Source organism: Phyllostomus discolor, chromosome 11, assembly GCF_004126475.2.
Source record: "Phyllostomus discolor isolate MPI-MPIP mPhyDis1 chromosome 11, mPhyDis1.pri.v3, whole genome shotgun sequence".
Taxonomy (NCBI): domain Eukaryota; kingdom Metazoa; phylum Chordata; class Mammalia; order Chiroptera; family Phyllostomidae; genus Phyllostomus; species Phyllostomus discolor.
This window is the reverse complement of record NC_040913.2, coordinates 66,347,357-66,372,548: the sequence shown is the minus strand read 5'-3', so window position 1 is coordinate 66,372,548 and position 25,192 is coordinate 66,347,357. Positions and strand designations below refer to the sequence as shown.

General features: G+C 39.4%; 1 protein-coding gene across 1 annotated transcript in view; it reads left to right on the top strand.

Moving 5' to 3' along the window:
• Positions 1-25,192, top strand: part of TUBGCP3 (tubulin gamma complex associated protein 3) — an 88,322-nt gene that overhangs the window by 49,222 nt on the left and 13,908 nt on the right. The window contains exons 12-19 of the mRNA XM_028526403.2: positions 3,090-3,200; positions 3,530-3,638; positions 7,302-7,491; positions 9,594-9,729; positions 10,611-10,679; positions 14,815-14,950; positions 23,847-23,935; positions 24,042-24,173. Coding sequence (XP_028382204.1) covers positions 3,090-3,200; positions 3,530-3,638; positions 7,302-7,491; positions 9,594-9,729; positions 10,611-10,679; positions 14,815-14,950; positions 23,847-23,935; positions 24,042-24,173 — 972 coding nt within the window. The remainder of the gene's footprint in view (positions 1-3,089; positions 3,201-3,529; positions 3,639-7,301; positions 7,492-9,593; positions 9,730-10,610; positions 10,680-14,814; positions 14,951-23,846; positions 23,936-24,041; positions 24,174-25,192) is intronic.

Genomic DNA, 25,192 nt, shown 5'->3' with positions numbered 1-25,192 from the left:
ATAATGTTTTATAATTCATTATGTGTTTCCTTGTTTTTAGATATTTAGGTAGTATAATGTGCTCTGGCTAAAAGTATTTTAACCTCATAATGCAAGGATAATACTTTGTCTAGAATCTTATCTTTATTCACAAATTAAACTGGCCTATAGTTTTTACTTTGGGTATTTTATCAGGTTTTGATAGTGTTATACTGGATTCATAAATTAAACTGTAGTATTCTCTACAATTTTCTGTGACAGAGAATACTCTAACATAAGAATGATAACTTACAAAAAAGTTGGCCCTTAATTTGTTTTCGTTACACTTCAGTTTTAAAAGTCTGGGTTTTAAATGCCTCAGTGATAACATCTAAACACACCACTCTTTTTAGAGCCCTTCTCCCTTCTCTCTGTTCTTGGGTTAATTTTGGTTATTTTAATTTTATTAGAAAACCGTTAATTTTGTATTGCTGTATGAATACTAGTTATATTTTTAAATTCTTTAAATCCATTTTGTATCTGTGAACACACTTTCCTAGTCAGGGCTGTGTGTTGTTCACCTCTTTGTGATTTGTAATTTATGTAAATATCACCAAAAAGGTGCTTTAGGTATGTTATGCCTTAAATGGACTTTACAGTTTGCCTGGGGAATCAAGCCACCATGTATAACATAGTGCTGAGCTTCCAACCATCCAGTTTCCAATTGAAAACTCTATCAGGTACTGAGGTTGCAGACCAAATGCCATTTCCCCCTGAAAGTTACTAGGGCTCCTTGGAGAATTGACTTATTTTAGGTCTTCAGTAGAAGTGAACTAGATGAGCCTAGAACACTTTGCAAACCAGAAGCAAGAAGACAACTCAGGTGAAGTCTGAAGGATATAGGAGCCAGCCTGAAGATGCTCCCTTCATCCCAGACTGGGAATCGTGGAGCACCAATGAGGATAGTAACTGATGAATTGACACACCAGATATGTTTAAATTCACGTTCATGATAATCAAACAAAAAGCTAATTGGTCACAGTAGGAGGATGGTAAAGATGTTATCAAACATCTCCTTCAATCTCTTGATATAGTCAAATTTCCCCCCTTTTAATCTGTTGATACAGTTATAATGGTACTTTCTGATGAGGCTGCTCTAGCTCAGAGGAAAGGATGGTGTATTGAGTAAAAGGCGCTGACCTGGCCATTAAAGAGAAAAGTCTGCCCCGGCTGATACGGCTCAGTTGCTTGGACATTGTCCTGCAAACCAAAAGGTCGCCGGTTCAATTCTGGGTTGTGAGTTCAGTCCCTAGCTGGTGTGCCTGAGAGCAACCAATCTGTGTTTCTCTCTCACACTGATGTTTCTCTCCCTCTTTCCCTCTCTTCCTTTCTCTTTTTTCTCTCTTAAAAAAAAGTACATTTTTCAGCCCTGGCTGGCGTAGCTCAATGGATTGAGCACAGGCTGTGAACCAAAGCATCGCAGGTTCGATTCCCAGTCAGGGCACATGCCTGGGTTGCAGGCCACGGGCCCCAGCAACTGCACATTGATGTTTCTTTCTCTCTCTCTCTCTCTCTCTCTCTCTGTCTTTCTCTCTTTCTCCCACCCTTCCCTCTCAAAAAATAAATAAATAAAAAAATCTTTAAAAAAGTACATTTTTCCTCATACCAGCAATTAGTTTAAAAAATAAAATAATAAAGAGAAAATTTTATCTAGAAGGAAACAGACTCCCTATATCATACTATATTCAAGATATCTAAAGGGAAGAAAGATCTAAACAAAAATAACAATCAGAATACTAAAAATAAAGGAGAATATTGTGTAATCTAGGAATGGGAAAATCTTAGGACTATAGGAAATTCAGAAGCCATAAAGGAGGACATTTTCCTATAAAACACAAAAATAGAACAAAAACATGGAACATACCATAAACAATGACAAATTATTCTTGAAAAATTAAATTTGTAATAATGATTCACATATAGGCACTATCCTTAATATAACAAAGACTCAGTTGATAAGAAAAAGACAATCTAGGTAAGGCTAAGAAAGACAATTCACAGGAGAAGAAAAGCAAGTGACAGTCAGCATTGTGCAAACATGCCCAGCTTCCTTTGTTGTCAGTACAGTTGCAGTATAAGCAGCTATGGTTTTACCTAACTGATTGGCAAAATCTAAAACAAGCAAGCCTACAGAATACTGAGTATCCTGCTGTTAGGAATTTCGATCAATACAGCTATTTGGAAAAGAAATTTGGCATTATCTATAAATTAAATATTCCTTTGACTCAGCAGTTCTGCTATTAGAAATTGAGTTTATAGAAATAAAAGTACAAGTCTGTTAGGATATCTGAAAAAAGAGAATGGCCTTGTTGGAATAGCAAACGAGCTGGAAACAATAGCAATTTAGCTTTCTCCTTACCATTCCATGCTCTTTCTGATGTCAACGATCAGGCTGATTGGTGGGGAATGCAAGGTGAGAAGCACCGTAGACAGGAGAAACTTTTGAGTTTGAGAGGTTCTGGGGCGAGCTAACAAGAGAAGGCCACTTCCACTTAGTAGACTGGTGCTGGTCATTCCCCTACATCATGGTCTGCCTGTCGCCGACAGGCTGAGCAGAGTGCGTTAGCTTAATTAAGCACCTGTGTGTCCAGACTTGGCTCTGCAGAAGAGCCCACAGACGGCTGGCCCACTAGTCGAAAGAGACAGAGCTGAGTAGATGGATGTAACAAAGGGAAAAACTGTGAAGTTGGTATGAATTGAATATTTAAACGGGTGTAGAAGTCGGTATTTTTTTTTACTGAGGACTGAAGCAGATTCAGTGGCCTGCACACTTAGATCTTCAGTGTTACACAGCAGAGGCCATAACTGATATTCATAATGAAGATCATAAGTTCAAGAAAGAGCTTAACATGTTCTTGTGGTACTTTGGTTTTAAAAGTCTGGGAAGTATGTGATTATGTTTAGAGAGATCTATCCAAATGCTTTTTAAAATAAGTTTTAGTATGTAAATGGTCAGTTTCCCTGTATCTGGAGAACTTTGCTTTCTAGAATAACATGCTTTGATGTTGCGGTTAGATGATATTTTACTATACATACCACTTTTTAATGTTTTGATGCCTCTCTGTTTTCAGTTTTTTGTAGCATCAGATCCAACCGTTAAAACAGATCGACTGTGGCATGACAAGTATACTTTAAGGAAATCGATGATTCCTTCATTTATCACGATGGATCAATCTAGGAAGGTAGGGTTAGAAGAGATTTGGGGGACTTTGATATTTTAATGCTATATCTACTACCTGGATTATGTGGCAAAATTAATCTTCAGTTAAACAAAATTTTGTTGCATTTTAGGATTAGCATTCTTGAGGTGAAGTATATATTACTTAGATATACCAACATATTAATATATGCTTTTATTAATAACACCTGCAGAATTTACTCCATGCTACCCCACATGCTCTTGTTATTTAGTTTTTAATCAATAGTTAATTTGTTTCTTATGAATGTTTGTTGTAGTTGGATGATTGATCATTTTGTATAATGATGACTCTAGGATATTTTCCTTTTTTAGGTTCTTTTGATAGGAAAATCAATAAATTTCCTACACCAGGTTTGTCATGACCAGACACCCACTACAAAGATGATAGCTGTGACCAAGTCTGCAGAATCCCCCCAAGACGGTATGGTGGTGGAGGTGGCGGGTGGTGATGGTTGTCGTGGCGGTGGTGATGGTGGTGGTTACGATGGTATATATTGCTTAAAGTATTTTTTGTTCAACAGGACTGATACATTTTCTAAATTATTGAAAAAATCTTAATACACAGTGTGATGTATATTAAATGTCTATTACTATAAAAATTTTGAATTCCTCTTTTTACATAGGGTTAAATAATAAGTGTTGTAATAGGTGTAGCTGTTTTACTCTTATTCGTTATTACTTTTTAAATGTACTGACAGTATGCCAAAATAAGAACAGAAAGGAAAAAGTGTTGCTAGCCATAGTTTGGAACTCAAAAGCTTGTCTGAAAATCAGCAAGGATTTACAAGTGTTTATTGTATTGCAAATGCTGCATAAATTTCTGCCTTCATTGAATGATTTATGGTTATTCCTCATCCACTGCTGTTTTCTCTTCTGTTTTTTCCATTTGCCCTGTGCCCCAGCCTCAGCAAGTTCAAGATACTTTGTCTGTAGCTGACTTAACATGTATAAGATTCCAGCCTTGTCTGTGTTTGCTGTTTAGATTGTCACCTTGGTTCATTCCCGTTCACTTTGCATATGACGTTGTGGTCGCTATAGGGGGATAATACAAAGTCACCATGGCTATGCCTTTCATCACTTTATAATCTAGATACGGTGATAAGTCATGCAGTAGAATAAAGTACTAAATAAATAATAAAAGGTAGAAAGTGACAAATGAATTGAGATGTACAGATAAAGTGCTTGAAGTGTTTAATATAGTATTGTTAGCTATAGGCACCATATAGATCACCACATAGATCACCAGAATTTACTTGTATAACCAAAACTTTGTACCCTGTGACCTCTACCTCCCCATTTCCTCATCCCCCCAGCACTTGTCACCATCATTCTACTGTCTGCTTCTATGAGTTTAACTAATTTAGATTTCACATATAAATGGTACCATACAGTATTTTTCTTTGTGTCTGGCTTATTTCACTTAGTATAATGTCCTCCAGGTCCAACCATGTTGTCCCAAATGGCAGCATTGCCTTTTTGAAAGCTAACTAATATTCATTGTACGTATACACCACATTTTCTTCATCCATTCATCTGTCAGTGGACATTGAGCTTGTTTCCATATCTTGGCTATTGTAAATAAGGGCTCAGTGAACATGGGAGTGTAGGTTTCTCTTAGAGATCTGGATTTCAGTTCCTTTGGATAAATACCCCAAAATGGAATTGCTAGATATATGGTAGTTCTATTTTTAACTCCTTGAGGAGCCTCCGTACTGTTTTCCGTATAACTGGATCAATTTACATTTCCGTCGAGAGGGCACAAGGATTCCCTCAGCCCAATGTGATTTTCAGTGTCTGAGAGGGCTCATTCAAGGAAATTTCCAGAATGTGTTGGTAATGCGGTACTGAAAATCCGTACCCGGTCAGGGCCAGCTGTGGAGATCAGGATGCAGCTGCAGTCACCACGGTGGTTTAGGAGATGGGCCCCTGGCCCTGCGGTAGCTTCCGCTGTCAGGCACTACTCCCTTTCACCCTCCAGCCTGCCTCCCCAAGGGTGTTTATTTTTTTAATCCTCACCTGACAGTATGTTTTTATTGATTTGAGAGAGAGAGAGAAACATCGATGTGAGACACCAATATTGATCAGTTGCCTCCCACACACACCCTGACGGGGAATGGAACCTGTAGCTTCTTGATGTACAGGATGATGCTCCAGCCAATAGAGCCACCTGGCCAGGGCTCCAGGGACATTTACCAGTGACACGTGACAACTTTGTATATACATTTCAGAATCCATAGACCTTAGGTTAGTTCCTAGAACCAGAGAGGGATGTGACTCCAGTACAGAGTTTTGAGAAATACCTATGTTTAAGAGGTAGGAAAAGCAGAAAGAGCCCAGAGAAGAGCTGTATTGATGGATTTTGACTTTTCCGTAGTGGCTAGAGAAGATGACCCACTTGAGAGGCCAAGTAGTATGTGCCCATGCTCTCTGTGGAGACGTGCAGGCAGGGGCTGTGCCGTTGCGGGGAAACAACAAGGGAACGCAGCTGGTCAGGGCCTGGCGTGCAGTGCCTCCAGAGAGACGGCTGCTGCTGTTCCATCACCGCCGCTGCCCTTTCTCAGTCGCAGCGACGACGGCTGGGCCTGCTGCTCTCTTTCCGGCTGCATCTGCGGGACAGGGTGGCTTTTCTTTGCTATTAAGCTGATAGTAAAGTTGGCAAGATAAAAGATGTACATCCTGAAGGACTGCTAATAATAAAAAAAGCAATGGAAGAAGTCAAATTTATATTTCTTATATATGAAAAGTTTTGAAGACCTAAAAGTGCGACTAAAGAATAAGGAACAAACTTTTACAAACAGGAGCATAAGAGATGCCTGAATTGTTAAGGAATAAGAGTGCACAGGGGAGCTCTGTATGCTCTGTCTTCTAATAGGCCACCTTGGGCTGAAATTGGTTAATTTTAAAACTTCTCTTTAGAGTGAAAATCCTTAATGAGTCGAACAATGATATAGTAAAAACATCTCTGAGGGAAGATATTTACATTTTTAAGAATACATAAATTAGCAGAAATAGACACCCTCCTCCCCCTGCCCTTGAAATAGGCACAGCTCACTGAGTATGCCCTCATGTTATTGCATCATCAAACTTCCCCTTCTACAGAATATAGAGTGTGTTTTACTTGCTGGTGAACACCCTGGTTTTCTCATGTGAGTGTGAAATTGGTGCTAAAGCAGTGCTAAAATAGGTTTTTCTTAATGGGCCTGTTATTCTGAAGAACAAACAAAAAAACAATCCTAGAGTCTTCTGATATTTTCATATTGGTAAATGAGGTAGTGGGGAAGACTTAAACAGGACTCTAAAGACTTTGCCTCTTCTCCCTTGACCTTGAACATGTAGTCTACCTTTTTCGAATCTTAAATTGTTTCTTGACATGGCTAGTGCAAGTGTTACGGTTTTTAAATAAAATCAGATATTTAGATATAAATGTTGTTTTGATGTAAATTAGCACTAAAAAACTCTATTAATCTTTACATGCAATTTTTTTAATACAGAGCTATGGAAATGTTTTTTTTTTGAATGTTAGGTTTCTTTGTTGGTGCTCTTATTACATGTCCCCTGGAAAATCTTCACATCTTTCCCTGGAATTTACTCTCTGCTGCTCTGACATGGCTGGTGCCCGGCAGCAGCACAGCACCTATGCTGTTTCACGATTCACAAAGCTCATTATGCTCACCATTTTGGGTTATTCTTGAAACTAATTTTGAACACATCTTGTAGACAGACCTGCCCTGTTCTTTGCACTTTTCACCAAAGTGTTTTAGTAAGATTTTGAGTTAGTTACATTGTAGAGGGTAATTTGAACTTGAAATCTGTGAAGTGATGGATAGTGCCATTCGAGGTTCCTCCCGTAGGCCACAATGCAGCTGTCTGCTGTAAATCTGGCCAGACATCAGCATTGTCATTTCCGTGGGCTTGGGAGTCTGGTGTGCCTTCCTGACCATGCACATGCCTGTTTGGGCTGCCACCAATGCCATTTGCAGGCATTGGCTATGACTTTTGTTCCATATGTGTGCATCTTCAGTTTTTCCTTTGTTAACATACAAATTATGTATGTATGTGGACTTTTTTCTTTTGTTCTTTACAGCTGCAGATTTATTCACAGATTTGGAAAATGCCTTTCAGGGGAAAATTGATGCTGCTTATTTTGAGACCAGCAAATATCTATTGGACGTTCTCAATAGAAAGTATAGCTTGCTGGACCACATGCAGGCCATGAGGCGGTACTTGCTCCTGGGTCAAGGAGACTTCATAAGGCACTTAATGGATTTGCTCAAGTATGAAAATTATTTTGATTTTTATAAATATATAGCAGATTTCAACATGCTAAAGAGTCTTACAATTTTGCTTAATGAATAGATGGTGTTAGAGGAAAATTTGTTGAGTTCTTACACAAAATATTGGTAAGATAAAATCAGAGAAGGAAATTGTCACATTGTCATGTTCAAGTCTCTTTGCTTTTGCTCTCCCTGGGCTTTGCTCTCAGGAGGAGCTGGGCACCTGCCGGACACTGCAGCACTAGCAGTCCGGTGGGGCACGCTGCACAGTTGTGGTGTGCTTAGCTTTCCTTTGAAAGTAGTCTTAAAAATGAAATGTATTTTAAAATGGAACTTTTTTGTTTACATGGCTTCTTGTTTTAAAAAAACTAAAAAAAGAGCCCGGTCACCACTCTTTTCGTTTAGTTCCATGACAGTACTGAAATGTATGTCCTTACCCTTCACCCATAGAGATGCAGACAGCTGTGGACTGGAGCCGGCCGTGCTCCTGGCTCTAGTGTAGACAGTTAGACGCTCCGATGCAGCGTGGGGAGCCCAGGCAGCACTGGTGAGAGCAAGCATACTGAGGGTGGGCCGCAGCATGGACTAGTGATTTTCACTCAGGGGTATAAGAATGGAAATTATTTTTCTGGTGTTCCCTTTAGGACACTTTAAAACACTACATTACCTTTTGATCATTTCTGTGCTAATCAAGCAATTGTTTGGGCCTCTGGTCCTCAGACTTCAGTATGCATCAGATTCCCTTAGAGGGCTTATTGAAGTGGCTAACTGGGCCGACCCTTAGAGTCTGGTTCTGTAGAGCCAGGGTAGAGCCCAAGAATGTGCATTTCTGAGAAGGGCCCAGTGGAAGGTGATGCTGCTGGTGTGAGGACTGTGCTTTGAGAACCCCTGTTTCAGTCATAAGCTCCTATAGCTCTGCCTCTAACTAGAACTCAGTCTCCAGTATGAAAAAGCTTTGGGGGCATATATAACAATAACTGACCTTCTCCATGCTCATGGGTGATGCTGTTTGATTAATTAGCTCATGAATGTGTTGATTATCTGCTAAATGTAAATGCTTTGTGATTATACTTGCTCAAGTAGCATGTTGCACTCTAAGTAGAGAAGTGGTTTGCTAGTTAAATACTGGTCATGAGGTCAGTGCCTGTTGGAAGTGTGAGTGATGATGAGTTTTTAAAGGGGAAATGTTCTTAAATGCGATGGCTGGAATGGAGGTACATGTGAGGATGAGGGATGAGCAGACCAATAGGTGTGCAGGTGGATGTGGGTAGATTACCAAGGCATTTCTTATAGGTTAAAGGCAAAGCAAACTTTAGAGGTCCGTGGCAGCATTACAGATAGAGCAGTTAGCTGACCTAACATATTAAACGTTAGGGTAGGTTTTCATATTCAGAGCATCTCATATTTGGGATTAAGTGAAAAATTTATTTTTTCTGAAAGGCATGTTTTAAGTCTCCAGTTTTAAAGGGGAATGCCATCAATATCTCACTTGCCTCAGATTTATTTGAGTGAAGCTTATGTCCCTTGTCCCCTGTGTGTGCCTGATGTTTTGCTGCTGTGAAGGCCTGTAGTTGGAAGAGTTTACGTGTCACCTGGGGCTGATCGGCTGTGTCCTCAGCTCGGTCTGCTCTTGGTCGCAGAAGTGTTAGCTTCGTATTTAGGAACCCAGGTATCAGGACCCCTTCAGGAATATTTACTGATAAAGCAGTGGCTTTTAGCCTTTCCAGTCATGGCATCTACCTGTCTGATCATTTTGATTTAATGAAGCCCTCTGCTCCCATTGGATCTATGATAGAAATTGCTGTAGGCCACTTTTAAGTTGGAAAACTTTATTTGTGAACATGTATGGCACATGTGAGTATTTTCAATTTACGCTGTATCAAAAATATTTTTTTTGAGAGTTTAAGAAGATGGTTTACGTCCCCAAATACTTGGTGAAATCCTATTTATAGTTCATTCTGTGAATATTTTGTTACCATGTCATATTGGTTCCATTTGTCTTTAGTTTTTATAATTTGAGCTCTTTTTATAATTTTAAGTTTCTACACAGCTCATTAAGAATTCAAGTAACATTGTCTTCTTATTTTAAAAAATCTGTGCAGACCAGAACTTGCCCGTCCAGCTACGACTTTGTATCAACACAATTTGACTGGCATTCTTGAAACTGCGGTCCGAGCCACCAACGCCCAGTTTGACAGTCCTGAGATCCTCAGAAGACTGGACGTGAGGCTGCTGGAGGTACTGCAAGTCCGGGTTCTGTGCAGTCCATGCAAAGCAGTGAGCTCGCTCTGAGACCCGCACCTTCCCCCTGATGTTGCCCAGGTTTAAGGCACCTCTGGTCTCTAGTGGGTAAGAGGTGTTACTGAAGGATTGGACAGCCTGAGTTTGAATCTCACTCCCCGCCCTGTCACCTGTTATGATGTCATCTTCGACCAGTCACTGCGTGTCTGTGCCACACCAGGCCTCAGTTCCCAGCTTGCAGAGGGGCCCCTCACAGGGCTGCTGGGCAGAGAACATGCAACGCTTGTTACAGTGCCTGGCGGTGCATCATGGAAGCCTAGCGAGTCGTAGGTCCTGTTAATGGTAACGTTGATAGGGACGCATAGAGATGACATAGAATAATAATAGCATTTATCAAAATACATGTTTTTATTTTCAGCTTGATAGACGTTTCTTAGGGGAATGAGTATCATAAACCTCAGACACCATTTGCTTAGTTATGAAGGACCATTACTAACCCAGCAGAACCTGTTTTTTTTGTTTTTTAAATGTTGACTTTTAAGGATTTGGAACAGATAAGGCAGTGGGGTTTTGTCATGAAGAAATGGTGGTGAATTTTCAACACATTTTACAGTATTCATTTTAAAATATTTCATTCATTCCAGACTATTTGTAGAGCACCTACTGTGTGCCTCTCATTGTCTCAGTGCTGAGGATCCAGGAGGTGACAGGGAGATGCGGTTCTCTGCTCTCATGTAGCTGACACTCAGCACTAGTGCGCAGTTTTTAAAAGTTGGGCTTTATTTTTTTGCCTTTTCTTTGAGGATCTGACAACTTGTTCAGCATTAAGCCTAACACTGGTGCTGGGAAGTCCTGCAGCTGTTTGTTTTTGCTCGTAGGTGTCTCCAGGTGACACCGGGTGGGACGTCTTCAGCCTGGATTACCACGTCGATGGGCCCATTGCAACTGTAAGATTCTGGGTGTTTTTACAACTGTCACTGCTATTTAGGTGGTTACGCATTTTGTTGTTTTAGAATTGGCTTTCTTCTATAAGAACTTGTAATTAAAGTGATCTCTTGACATCTACAATATACCTGGTGAGTAAATACTTAAGCCAAAATTGTGTGTGTTTTAAATAATCATTTATGAGTCCTGAAATGCTATATTATTGGTATTTAAAAAATTCTCAACATGTGTTCTATCACAGGTTTCGGCAAGTATTTAATAAATGGATTATTCCTTTTGTTCATTATTCTTAGACTGTAGCAACTAATTTATGGTAATTTGAAAGGAACTATAATTATTTTAAGGGAGTTATGTGTTTACCATTTAGATACAATTTGATATTTTGTATTCATTTCAACTGATGAAAAATTATCTGTAGTATAGTTCATAGTGCTTTACCATGCTTAAAGGGAAGTACTCTTTCTTTTAACAGTTACCAGATCATAAAAGATTGACCAGTAGAGTTGTCTTTGTTGCACCTGCAGTTAAAATGCTCCTCCTTAAGTGCTCGTTTTTTCTTTATTCAGACTTGCATAAGTTCTTCTTGATCAAGATATGTCTTTGAACTTACTTCAGTCATTTTTATATCTGAAATATTGAGAAAGGACATTAATTTCTTTAATTATTGGGAAAAGTATTCTATGAAGAAGTAATGTAATTTGGGTTTAAAATTTCTCCTTAACAGTTCTTGCAGGGTTTTGACTCCATGGCTGTTCCTGTCTCTCAAGGTATAAGTCAATATCCCTCTAGAATCCTTTCATCAGAGCCGCACTCTCCCTCTTTTCAGTTGGAAGCTAACAGGCTTGCTGTCGACAAAGTGCCTCTGTCGTGTCTCCTGTGAAGGAGACAGCTCAGCTGCCAGTGTTTAAACTTCGCCAGAGCAAATCTACCATATTTTAAATACATTAATAACTGCTCTCAAATTCAATTTTTGGTCAGATTCAAATTTGGTTTTTCACCTTCTTTTTGTTTTTTTTTCCCTAAAATTTATTTCTTAAAAAAGATAAACAATTGGAATTTTATTTAAATGTCAACTTCATATAATAATTTTTATAGTTTAGGAAGACATACTTCAAAATTGGTATCTTTACTAGCAAATGCAAATTTGGATATTTTGAAAATTTATCTTCATAGTTTAAGAATTCAAATTTGCCTTACTAAACAATAAGCTAAGTTATTAAAATATTTAAAAGATAAATACCTTGACTAAAACTATAAATCAGTAGTTAAACAGGTTTTTGCAACCGATCATGCATCTCAAACTCCATATTTTAAGTATACTTATTTTTTTAGAGAAACAGCTAAGGACTGGGCTGGCCAAGGGCAAGAATAAAAATGTTAGTTCTTTTCACCTTTTACTTATATCCTAAACAGTTTTAAATAATTTTAATGTATAAAACAGGATATTTTAACAAATTATTAAATTAAGAAATTTTTTATTACCTTATTTGTTAATATTGTATACATTACATTTTTTAATAGTGTAAAAGATATCATAGTAAAATCAATTATATAGATTATTTCACAAAACATAAGTGCCTCGAGTGAGTGATACACTGAAAATGGTCTGCTAATACAATATTATTTCATAATATTGCAGTTCTTACTAGGAAGTATCAAAGTTAATGCATTACATACCTTGTGTATTGATCATGCAGTATCATATTTTAAAAATTTTAGATTTTTGAAAGCTCTAGTAGAAGTAGTCAAAGGATGTTTATATTTTATACATTTATTTAAAAAAACAAATTTATGGCTAATATGTGCCAACTTTAGTGGGTTGGTGGTACAACCTGGGGGGCTGGAATGGGAAGGAGAAAGGGATCTCAAAATTGATTAGCAAGATCTGCCATTGGCATCAAGTGGGAAATGATTTCTTGAATGTCTGGTCTTTGCCATTTCAGCCTCAGGGTCAGTCTGTGTCATGGCTTGGTGCATTTTCAGCTAAACAGCCTTACTTTTGCCATATTATTGCACAACTGCAGGTGTTCAGGCTAATGTTAGAAACTGAAATGCTTTCTAATGATCTGACATTAAGTTTTATGCAGTTCTATACAGAAGATTAAAAAAAGGACTATTGCATTTAAAAGTATACTTTTAGAGTCAAATTTTGGGAGAAAGTGGATTTTCTGCTTTTTCCCCATTAAATTTAATTTACGTATTATCTATTCCCTTTCTGTTCTCATTAATTGAGATTGTCATTTCTGTACAGAATTTAGTTATAATAGGTACATATCTTAGTTTATAATAATATCTTATATAATGTATGTAGTTTTAGCTTTTTATTAACTCTGTGAAGAAGGATGTGGAAAGATTATGTTTAACCTTCTCTTTTTGACAATGGGGAGGGTAAAATCCATTTGTTTCTGTCGTCGATCTCCTGGGCGTTAGACGAGGTGTCAGGAGCTTATTTGTTTAATCTGAACTTTGTTCTACAGTAGGTGATGAAGGGAAAGGACATATACATAGCAAAACTAAAATGTTACAGGATGTTTTCCTCTATATGAATGCAGTGGAACATGAGTGTCTTCCTCTTAAACAGTTAATATTTCTGGAGAATCGTTATTGAACTGAATTTTTATAAATCACGTCACATTAACTGTACTCTGAGAGCTTGGTACTTAAGGGAGTTCTATAAGATATCATTGTATATAGCAAAGAATACTTTATTTGTGAAATTATTTAATTTGGCCACCCTTCATGTAAACAGTTGCTAGAATGTTAGTAATGTAAGTAGGTCAACAAAACAGATAATCTCTAAAACATTCATAGTTGGTGTTTTAGTTTCTTTAAACCAATTCCTAGTCACTCCTGTTCAGACAGATAATCATCAGTATTGAGCACCTATCTAGTATTGACACAAAAAAAGTCTTACAGGAGAATAAACAGTCCTTGTAACAGGTGAAAAGTGCCAAGAATATACGACAAGGTAAAACATTCTACAATTAAATGCTAATATGTTAGGCTCAAGCAGTAAATGTTTGAGTTTCTGAAGAGGGAAAGTGGTGAGACCAGGGAAGGGTGTGGCCTTCGTCCTTGAGCGACAGGTGGGTTTGGACAGAGGAGAATGGCGGATGAGGGCACAGGGCAGCAGTGTGAGGCGAGGCCTGCAGGCGTGAATGCACAGAGGTGTGCTCAAGAGTGAGAAGCAAACGCTGCAGGAGCAGAGCCTGGACCTGCTGCTGAGTGCACAGGCCCTGCTTGGACCTGTGATTTTCAGTAGCACCTGTAAGTGGACTGTCTGTAAATGAGGCCACTTTAAATGTGCTCCAGGCGTTAGAAAGGGGTGAAAATGGGCTCATGCCTGGACTGCACACGTCATTGGTGTCAGAAGAGCATTCAGCTAAAATCTGCAGGAAATCCTGTCCCTTTATGCATGAACATGCTTACACTAGAAAATTATTCATGGTTTATTGGACATTCAAATTTAACTGGGTTTCCTGTGTTTTTACTTGCTAATTCCGGGCACCATAGGAGGGAGGTGACACAGAAAGCAGGCCTTGCCCAGTTCATACCCACAGGGCTCATCCTCCCTGGTTGTGAAACTGCAGTCTATTTGCTGTGAAGGGCCCTCAAAAAGCAATATGTAATAAGTACATGTGTTAAAATAACCTGGAAGCCTGTTTCCAGACTAGAGATACTCCTAGGCCCTCCTTTCCTGAGATTTGCTACCCTCTCGTATCCTTCAGGTGGGCTGGGGTAGAAAACACGGCTATGCGTCTGGGCGTGTTGTAAAGATTCAACATTTTAAACCAGTATTAGGCTGGGTTTAAAAATCCCAGTACACCATTTACTAGCTGTGGGACCGTACTTAGGCCTCTATCTCCCCATCTGTAAAACTGGCATAAGAACTTCTACCTTCTATTATTGTGGATTTACTTGGCTTGCTGCTTAGCACATAAAAAAATCATTGTAGTAGTTACAAAATGATAGTTTCCTAAAATGTACAATAGTAGTTGCTTACAGACTACTTAGAATCTATTGAAATTGATTGTGTGTTCTCTGGCTTTTTTGTTAAAAAAAAGAAGAGATTACTGAGACCTGTGCTGGGAGAATCCTTACGTCGCAGAGTATCAGCCTGTCTTCTGTTCTTTTTAGGTGTTTACTCGAGAATGTATGAGCCACTACCTAAGAGTATTTAACTTCCTTTGGAGGGCTAAGCGGATGGAATACATCCTCACGGACATACGGAAGGGACATATGTGCAATGCGAAGCTCCTGAGAAACATGCCAGGTAAACCTCCCTCGGAAAGCAGTTCGGGGGACTGTGTCACAGCCGGGGTGTGCTTACTGGTGGCTTAGCAGAAGTGAAGGTGCACTTAAAAGTAGTTGAACTGAAAAGTGATTCATTATCCTGCTTTTGGATTGGGCTTTCGTGATAAGGTTTGCTTGTAATGTTGCTTATCTTGGCTTCAGTGCAAATCAGGAAAAAAAATTGAGTCAAGTTAGATTTTTTAGACCATGAAATTTGTTTTAGAGTCACATTTGTTTTTTACTATAGTGTTCATATGTGTACTTTAGTTTTTTAAAAAGATATTTTAAGGAAAGAAAGCTATTAATAAAATCACTGGCTCATTTACATTCATTTAGTGTTTTAGTTAAGACTGTTTGGGAATTGCTTTACTGTTTTGTTTTGGTTCATGAACCAGGAGATGGAAATATTTTATAATATTATGTTATGACTTAAAAACTATAGTAAAAATTCCCATGTCAGATAGTCAATGTTTATTTTAATGTTATAAATATTGAATTATTTCAATTATGAATAATTTTGAAATCTTTGCTGGTATGTTGAATTTGAATTTGGTTAAAGCCATTAACAAAATATTTCAACAAGTATGTCTCTAAAGAAGAACTAAACTATTATATTCTTAATCATTTAATTGGTGAAAGTAGCTAAAAGGGGCAGTTGTTTGAAGAAAGGCATATGTGATGTCTGCTTCCTTCCTGGGTCAAGGCTCGTCTTTGAGCAGCTCCCAAAGTTCCAGAAAAAGGGTCCCCAGAAGGCTGGGGCCCAGCCGGTAGCTGTCTGTGTGTTGACATATGGGATTGGCAGTTTCTACTTAGTGTCCATGTTTTCTCTGTTCCCCGCGGGTCTTTTCCAGTAGATTGGGGTACTCGTGCTCTCGGCCTAGCTTCCTCTGGACTCATGTTATAGAAAATTAACTGTAGGGATCCTCTGAAATAGCTGAGAAGGAAGTGAGGGGGACATTTTCTTTTAAATACTGTAATGGTTGTGAACAGTAACAACTGCTTTCAACATCCACTTTCTAGTAAATGTGGGTTGACTAGCATGTGGGCGCCTCTTGGAAGGAGACAGGAGGAGGAATCGGTTGTGGAGAGAACCTCACCCTGTCTCCCGGCTCTGCACCTGTTAACTCTTCCCCGTTTTCTCATGATCCTCTCTCACAATGTGTCACAGGATTGCTCCCTGTTTCACTGGGTGTGCACTTGCAAGTTATTCAGTTCGCCTGCAATTCTCCTTCTCTGCATTCTTTTTAATACTGTTGAGTAGAGCACTTCTTAGCTGTCACTTCTCTATGCCAGCATCTTTCTTATTGTCTGATTTAGATCAATTCAGTGTGATGCAAATACTTTGTCATTGTATCACTCTTCTCCTTTCAAAATAAGCATCAGTATTGTGTTTAGCCCTGGGAAATCCGAGCTCTGTAACAATTTTAAATATTAGCTGGTTGTGATACATTTTTCTGATTTGAATATCAATTTAGCAATGTCTACCTGAATTTGTTTTTCTCTTGAATTGAATAATCAGCAATGAGCTACCTGAAGATGACTAATACATTTGTTTGAGTAATTTTCTGTGTGTAGGAAAAATATATATATTTATCTTTTATGAAATTAATAACTTGAATTTTACTTGATTCTATTATATGGAATTTGATTTCAGCTTCTGTCACTAATCCTTTTTCCTTGTCATTAAAACTTCTAAAATATTTTTAATAGTATATTTCCTCATGTGTACATAATTTATTTTTTCTTTTTGGTTGAACATGTAGGGTTTTGTTTTTCTTTTTCTTTTTCCACTAATATAAATAATGCCATAAACTTTTTGTAAATTTCTGTTTTATAAGTCTCTGAGTATTTCTTTAGAATAGATAAGTTGGAAATGGAATTGCTGGGTTAACAGGTATGAATTTTAATTTTCCTTTGTATTTGCTAATACTTGGTGTTTATATTTTAACTCTGTTGGTACATACTGTTTACTTTCAGGAAAGTTGTACCAGTTTACTTTACATCCTCATCAGCACCGCTCTCACTGCTTGAAAGTCGTCTGCAGTGCTGCTGCGGTCAAACACATTGTCAGTTTGATGGGGGAAATAGAAGTTCATTTCAGTTTTTTAAGTGCTTTCAAAATTACCCATCAGTTTAAACGCTTCCTCCTCCTCATTCTTAGCTTCTCCCTTCTACTCCTCCTCTTCCTCTTCTTCCTCTTTTTTTTTTTTTTTTAAGGAAAATGATGTTTTTCATCCTTGTTTCTTCTGGGGTGTAATGTTCTTGCCTTTTTAGTACAGGGATATCAAACTCATGTTCACCGGGGGCCACATCAGCCTCACAGTTGCCTTCAAAGGGCCGAATGTAATTTCAACTCCTTAACTGTTAAGGAGTAGTTACATTTATACAGTCCTAAAATTATTTCAGCAGTTTGAAGGCAATGGTGAGGCTGAAGTGGCCCTTGGGGAAAATGAGTTTGACACCCCTGCTTTAGGATATAAGGAAGTGTTGTAAAGTTGTTAGAGGCCAGGCAAATCAGCACGCAGATATGAGCCAGGGAGGCAGCCTTGTTAATACAGCAGATTTAGAAATGCCCCGTCAACCATCAACCTGAGACAAAAATATAAAAAAGATTCTATAAAGTGCTCCTGTAAACACCCTTTGGAGTTCTGTATATATGCTCAGTGTGTGTGGAGGATTTGGCCGCATGCAGAGAGAGTATCAATCATTATCCCCCTAGGAACTATTTTAATAATAATCATAAAAAAATGGGTTGAAGTAAATTGTTACCCTTAAAAATGATGTGCTTAGGACAAGAGTTTAGATAATGGTGTACCAAGATGTTTATACCCATTTTCATATATTTGCCGTTTGTTTAGACAAAAAATAATTGTTGATACTAAAACGGTTTAGAGGTCCTTTCCAGTGGTGTGGAATTTTTTTCTGTTATATTTAGTTAGTCTAAAAAGTATCCCTATTAGTGGAAACTAAACTTGTATTTCAAGTAGCATTTAACAAAATGAAGTAGAGAGGTACAGGTACGTGAGTTTGTGTTCTTCTCGACCTTTGTATGTTGGGGGGAGGGAGTGAACGGAGGACTTCCTCTGTGGTCTTTATTAGACATGGAAGTGGACGTGGTGGGTGAGCGAGGTGGCCAGCCCCTCTCACGTGAGGGATGTGTTGCTGCGGGAGTGCTGGGGCCTGCTGCTGGTGTCACTGGCGGCTGTTCCTGGTTCTCAGTGGTTAACGGTGGCGTGTTGCTGTGGGAGTGCTGGGGCCTGCTGCTGGTGTCACTGGCGGCTGTTCCTGGTTCTCAGTGGTTAACGGTGGAGCGTCTTCCAGACGACACCATGCTCCAGACTGAGTGAACTAGCTTGAAGATGAACAGACATTTCTTTCTTTTAAAGTTGCCTTCTGTCTCTCTCACCGTTGTACGTATGGAGGAGGAGTGAGTAGTCCTGAGAAGTGACACGTCTGTGAGATGCTCTCCCGCCTGGGCTTGGAAGCCGAGGGCTCAGGTTGTCTGCACAGATCCGGGCTGCATTGTCCGGCTTCGTCCCCACTCTGCCGGTGTCAGGCTGCGTCCTCAAGCTGATTTTCTAAATTCTGCCTTGGTTTCCTCATTTGTGGGGCTGGGTGATGGTAGCACTCACCTCCCAGGGTTACTAGAATGGAATCTGTAAAGTACCTAGACCAGTGCCACTGGGGAGAGCCCCGTGAGTCCAGTTGTTGCTGCTTGCCTGGTGGCAGCAGCCACCAGGTGATGCCTGCAGAAGGACCGCCACCACGAGCAGAGATGCTGAACGCAGGACACACGGCAAATCCTGCTTCTTACCAATATCCTTAGAACCCTTCGCCTTGAGAAATAAATCAGATGGGCAATTTGATGAACTCAATTTTAAATATGATAGCATCAGTTATAAATACAGATTGAAGGAATTGATTATGAAATTATGAGGAGAAGGTTTTAGGATATTTTAAGACAAGAAACTTTCATAATTTCTAATAACACTGTTTATGGTACATCTCCACACCAGCAGGTGCTTCTAACTGGAGATGCCTAAGCCACACAAGGTCAATTCCTTTCAGAGCCATTTGTGTTTTTAAATCAAAGTTGAAATTCTGTCAACAACCTTTAGAGGGCAGTAAAGAATTACAAATGAATCTAATACTTAGATCTTAAATAAACTAAAAGATAGAATGGTCATTTTTGATGTTGTATATAAAACTATCAACTGTTAAGTTAGCCTAGTGGGAGATGTACTGTATTTGTGTATTCATTGGACCTCAGTGCAAATGTTGCTTTGCTTTTGGGATTCTTAGAGTGTGGGTCAACCATATAAACATGAGTATCTACATTTTAACTTTTTTTAAAATGTATTTTCAAGGTGCTAGGTAAAGAGTCAAGGGGTGTTTCAGGTATAAGTTGTTAAATTGTATTTTTTTAGGAAGTAAGGGATCAAAATATACCTTCAGAATTTAGTCTGCTTATGAATTGGGTGCGTAGTCAGTGAGCAATCCCGAAATACAGCATGGGGTGTTTGGCTGATTTCGCGCATGGGTAAGAGAAGGGACTGTGGTGGTGCTGGGACTCCAGCTTTCATTACGAGGGTTACGTTCCGGATTTCTCTTCCACAGGCAGTGTCCTCACAGCAGCCGCTGCAGGTCTCTTCGCTCTCGGAGGCTGTATTTTGGGAGAATACCATTAAGATGCTGGGCTCCTTTTAGACACAAGAAAAGATGATTTCTCAAGACAAAGCATACTATTTGATAGTACTTTAAGACTATAAAAGAGAAGAACACATTTTAACATTGTTAAATTTGCCTTGGTCATGGAAACCTTTTGAAAAGAATGTTAATTTAAATAGTCAAGACATACATGAATGCAGACCTACCTGCTTCAATTTCGAGGATCTAAATCACCTACTCAGTAAATAATTTTTGAGGGCCTACTTTGTGCTGCCTCTTCGTATTCAGTGACAGATACGGCAGACGAGGTCCCTGTGGTAAAGTTTATTGCCTATTAGGGCAAGATGTACATTTAAACAAGAACTTGAATACACTGTGATTCGCCGTTTAACATGGAAAAGACCGAGTGCTGTGGGAATACAAAAAGCAGACACCTGACAGATGTGGGTGGCATTAAAAAGGCTTCCCAGGGGTGGTGATGCCCAGGTTGGCATCTAGAAAGGAGTACATTAGTCAAGGGAAGAGTGTAGGAGTGGGCAGTAGTAGGTCAGGGATCTGTCAGAACAGTGTTTTCAGAAGTGGGGTGGGGGGATGGGCCAGGAGAGCTAAGCAGAGACCTCGAAGGTTGTTGGTTTGACTTTAATGGCAGTGGGAGCCATGGAAGGCTCTACACTGAGACTGACGTGCTTGGATTTGTGTTTTCCAAAAACTCCTCTGTCATCACTGAGAAAACTGGATTTGCAGGGTGAGAATAGAGAGCACACCAATCAGGTGTAATGATGTGTGAGGAATGGCGTTGACCTTGGTGAACACAGCAGCTCCGGGGCTGGGGTGAATGGATGGATTTTTTGAGAGAAATGTGGGAGGCAGGATTTGGTGCTTCAGTGTGCAGATGACAAGTACAGCGGCAGCCTGGTCTCAGACTCTAGGAGCTGGTGGGTAGTGGTGTCACTAGTCAGGTGAGGCAGTGCTGGAGGAAGAGGATGCTTAGGGATGGTGCTTCCACTTCTCATACCTTGATTTGAGATGTTTTTAAGGATATATGCTGCATATTTGGTTAGATTGACCTGAAGCCCAAGACCTCCAAACTGGAGATAAAGACTTCAGACGTAATTAACTTCAGATGGCACTTGAAGCTATGGACTTAACGAGGTTGCCTAGAAATAGAATGAGAAGGAAAAAGTCTTGGAGTAGAGAGAAGTGGACAGGACCTTCTAAGGGAGATAAAGAGGAACCACCAGAAAGGTAGCAGAGGACTGGAAGGAAGTAGTTTCTCTGAAATCAAGGAGAGAAGGATTTCAATGAGAAGGGAAGATGAAATATGGCCACAGCTGCAAGAAACCAGCTAAGGCTGAAAACTGTCCTGTCATTTGAGGGTGACTTTAACTAGGGCTGACCAGTAGCACCCACTCTGCAGTGAGAGGGTGGTGGGGGCGAGGAAGGGAAAGCAGTGGGCACTGGTCACTCATGCTAGTCAAAAAAGCTCTTGGATGCAGAGTTTTGTTTGTTTAAAGGGTAGTTTTAAATGCTGATGGGAAGAAGGAAGTAGAGGTTGATGAATCCTAGAAGGAAAGGAAGAAAAGGAGAGGACATTGGAGTACAGAGCTGGGGCTGGGATTAGCTTTAAAGTGTGGGCTTGGTGGCCAGAGGGTGGGGGAGGGGTTCCCACCCATCAGCTCCTTTTTTTGTGCCCTGTGAGGGAGAGTGGAGAGAAGGAGATGGGTCAAAGAGTCTAGGACAGCAAGGGCTGAAACAGCTGTTTTAGGGTAAGAGAGGGAAAATGAGGGATTTCTTGGCTTCACAGAGGATTAGCTGAGGTTGGATGCCATGAATTTTAGGTTGACACCAACATAGCCTGATGATTTTTTTGTAAATGTTTTTGTTTTGTCGTCATTCATTTGTGTTTTCATTTCCAAATGTGACATTAAAGACTCTAGAAGATTAATCAGTAGGGGAGAAACTGTACATTCAAGTAAATCAGAGATTATAAACCCAAATTAATGAGTTAATCACTGTGTCTATGTATCAAACTGTCTTAATTCCAGAAAAAGTTCTGGTGTACAAAGGAGTTCAAAAATAAAATGGAAAAAATGTTAGTAAAACCTGTTACTAGAAACCAGTGTGTTAGATATCTTAAGTATTGTTGGTTTGATTGTCAGTATGACTCCAGTGGAAAAACTCCAGAGGAGACCCCAAGAAATATATACTAAAAGGAACAAAAAAAATTGAGTTTTCATGGAATTGAGCTCCTTTCATTATGCATAGAAGATTGACTTGGAGCTAGGTGGAAAGTGGACGCAAAAAGTTTTTTATGCTTCTGAAGTAAGCATAGGGTTCCCCCAGAAATAGTACTGACAGTACTCAAGTTACCATTTTCATGAGTCATCTATCAGGAGTATGTGAATACATCTCCAATTCTGTCAGTGATGTTCCACTTTCTCTGGCAGAAAAATATCAAGATGCAAAAGTATAAACTGTGCAGTTATTCCCAAGGCTAAAAAATAAGTTGATGGCATTCACTGTGAGTATGTGCAAGCATTGCATTTTAGGAAATCAGAGTGCACTGGGGGCCAGACTCAGAGACACGGAATGTCACAGCGAGACCTGAGTGTTGGCGTGTTTGCTATGCCAAGACACTACTCAGTTTGCTTCCCTTTAAAAAAGTCCACCAGATTCTGTGATAAAATTAAGAACATTAAAAAAAAAAACTTCCACAGATGATATCTAAACTATTTTATATAGCTTTGTCACTGTAAAAGGAAACCAAATCACACCCTAGAAGGATCTTGAGGACCAGTATGTGTTTTGGCCCGCCTGTGGTGCTGCTGAGTGTTTTAAACACACACAGACAGTGCCCCAGGCAAGGTCGCCTGGCTTCAGGGTGGAAGAGCTAGCTCTGGGTTAAAACCTAAAGTAGAAATGGTAGTTAACTGTAGAAATGGGAGTAAATGGTAGTTACTTCCTGAGAAGCTTACTTAAACCATAATATGGATGACTGTCACTGAAAACAGCATTTATTATGCTCTTTTACATTGAAAGGTAATTTTGGTTAAATAGGCTATGAGTAGAAATCTTAGTCCCATTTGATAGTTTTAGTAGAAAAAAGTACATTGTTCATTCCAGGCTTACAAATGAAATGTGAAGCGTATAACCTGTTCTTTAGAAGAATATTTACCATATTCAGAGACTACAGATTCCTGATGGTGTGGAAGACATCAGGTGTGTTTGGAGCACTCGCTGATACTCCCTGGTGTCTCCCCTTGCTAAAGAGTGCATGTTAAACCAGGCCAGCAGAATCCAGTGTCACTTAAGTCTTAACTTGCAGAAAGGAGTATTTCTTAAAGTATATACCATCACTCTTGTTTTTTCATACCTGTGTATATATTTTACTTCCATATTACTCTCTTAAGAAGGGGCAAGAATGGTATTTCCAGTAACTGCATGCAGTAACAAGATCGATCTAGATAGCTGGTTAATTAATGGTGTTTGGAGTGGTAACAGGACTGTGTCATGTCTGACCCATATTAAAACCTCTTTGTAGTCCTTCCTCTGTTGACCCATCTCTGACTGAGCCCTCATGTACAATAGTGTCCCATCATACTCTGGTGGAGTCTTTGAACAAAAAAATTAAAAATGCAAGCAGAGATTGGCTGCTCCGTGGTGACCTTCAAGCCTTTTGATGGTTTTATAATCTCGTTAAGAATAGAAGTGGAGCCTGGGCTCAGGCCCGCCTCCTGCAAGGTTCATGTTTTTCTCAGGTGACAAGGTCACATTCAGGTCCTTAAGGAAATGTCTCTTTTGTTTCCAAATAGCTAGGGAATAGTAAATGTTTCATGCATAGTGGGCAGATTAATTCTAAAGAAGCCATAAAATTGAGCTTATGTTTATTCAAGATATTGCGTTATTATAAGATAAAATTTTTCTATTTAATTTTCAAATACAATTATTTTATTTTATGCCATTCTTTATTAGGTCCTTATATTCTGTGAAGTAATATATTGCTACTTGATGAGATAGCTAAGTCTTTGTTTAGCTTGAATAGCACAGAAATTGATTATGTAAAGGTTGTTTCTTGTTTTAAGGGGCCAAGAGTTAAAGCTAGTCGATTTTTTTAAAGATATATTGCAGATATCACGGGGGAGAGCATTGTGTTGATTTTAAGTGTATTCCCTGTGGGGTCTAACGTCAGTTCTTTGACTCTCTTGCAGAGTTCTCTGGGGTGCTGCATCACTGTCACATTCTGGCGTCTGAGATGGTCCATTTCATTCATCAAATGCAGTATTACATTACATTTGAGGTATATGCAAATCATTTGTTGATTTTAGTTTAACTAGGTCATGTCTTAGGACTGTGGTGTTACAAGAACACAACCTCATCCCTAAGTTTTACGTTATTGTTCCTAGGTGCTGGAATGTTCTTGGGATGAACTTTGGAACAAGGTGCAGCAGGCCCAAGATTTGGACCACATCATCGCGGCGCACGAGGTGTTCTTGGACACCATCATCTCCCGGTGTCTGCTGGACGCCGAGTCCAGGGTAAGGCTGATGTGCGGCTTAGAAACAAGAAGCAGAGATAACCACAGTCTTCTTTCCTTGGGTTCCTGTCAAATGGAGAATCTTAGAAATTGCCTGGTGCCCCCACACTAGTAGTGATGAGGGCCGTTTTATTAATAGTTCAAGGTGCACTTGAACATATTGTTTGTTCAACATCATGAACATTATGTTTGGGAGCAGAATTGGAACAATAGTGCTGAAACTAGAATGTGCTCTAACATGGGTGTCAAAATAGTAAAGAATATAATAATGCCCATTCATTTCCTAGGTGTAATACTATCCTCTTGTGGTTGTTCAAAAGAGAAACACTAATCATGAGCGATGGCTTTGATTGTGGAGGGGTAATGTGTGAACAAAACAAGCCAACTGAGGGACTGTAAAAACAAAGCAGTAACCTGCCTGAGAGTCCAGGAGAACGATTTGAGAAAAGGCAGGGCCCTTCCAGCCACACGCTCATTTTCTTAACCTGGGGATAATGGTCTTCTCTGTGTTTTGCCTTCAGTAAGTCAGCATCCGGCTGCATGTGTTAGAAAGCAGGCTGTTTGTCTAGTTAAACCCTAAGCATTTCCCGGGTACCATGCTTTTGTGCTAACGTTCCTTTCCTTAGACCCCTATTCTAACAGTTGCATGTTCCATGTGGTTAGTCTGCTAGGAGTTTTAATGTTAAATGTGGGGAAACAAGGAACACCTTGTTTATACTTGAACAAACATATTGTGAACTAGGAGGCAAAATTTTAAGTGCTTTTTGACATTAAATGTGCATCTTCAAAGAAATTTTAGGATTTGCAGAGGGCTGCTTACTACTAAACCTCCACTCTCTTCAAGGATCCTTCTGTGGAAAACACAGTGCTTGAAAGAGCTGTAATTTTGTCTAAATTTTTAGTGTATCTATGGCTGGGAAAATAGATATTTGCTGAAGAATCACTGATCATATGTGTGAAAGAATTGCTTAGGTCAAAGATGCATCTATATCGAATGGCTTTGATAAATGTATTGAAATA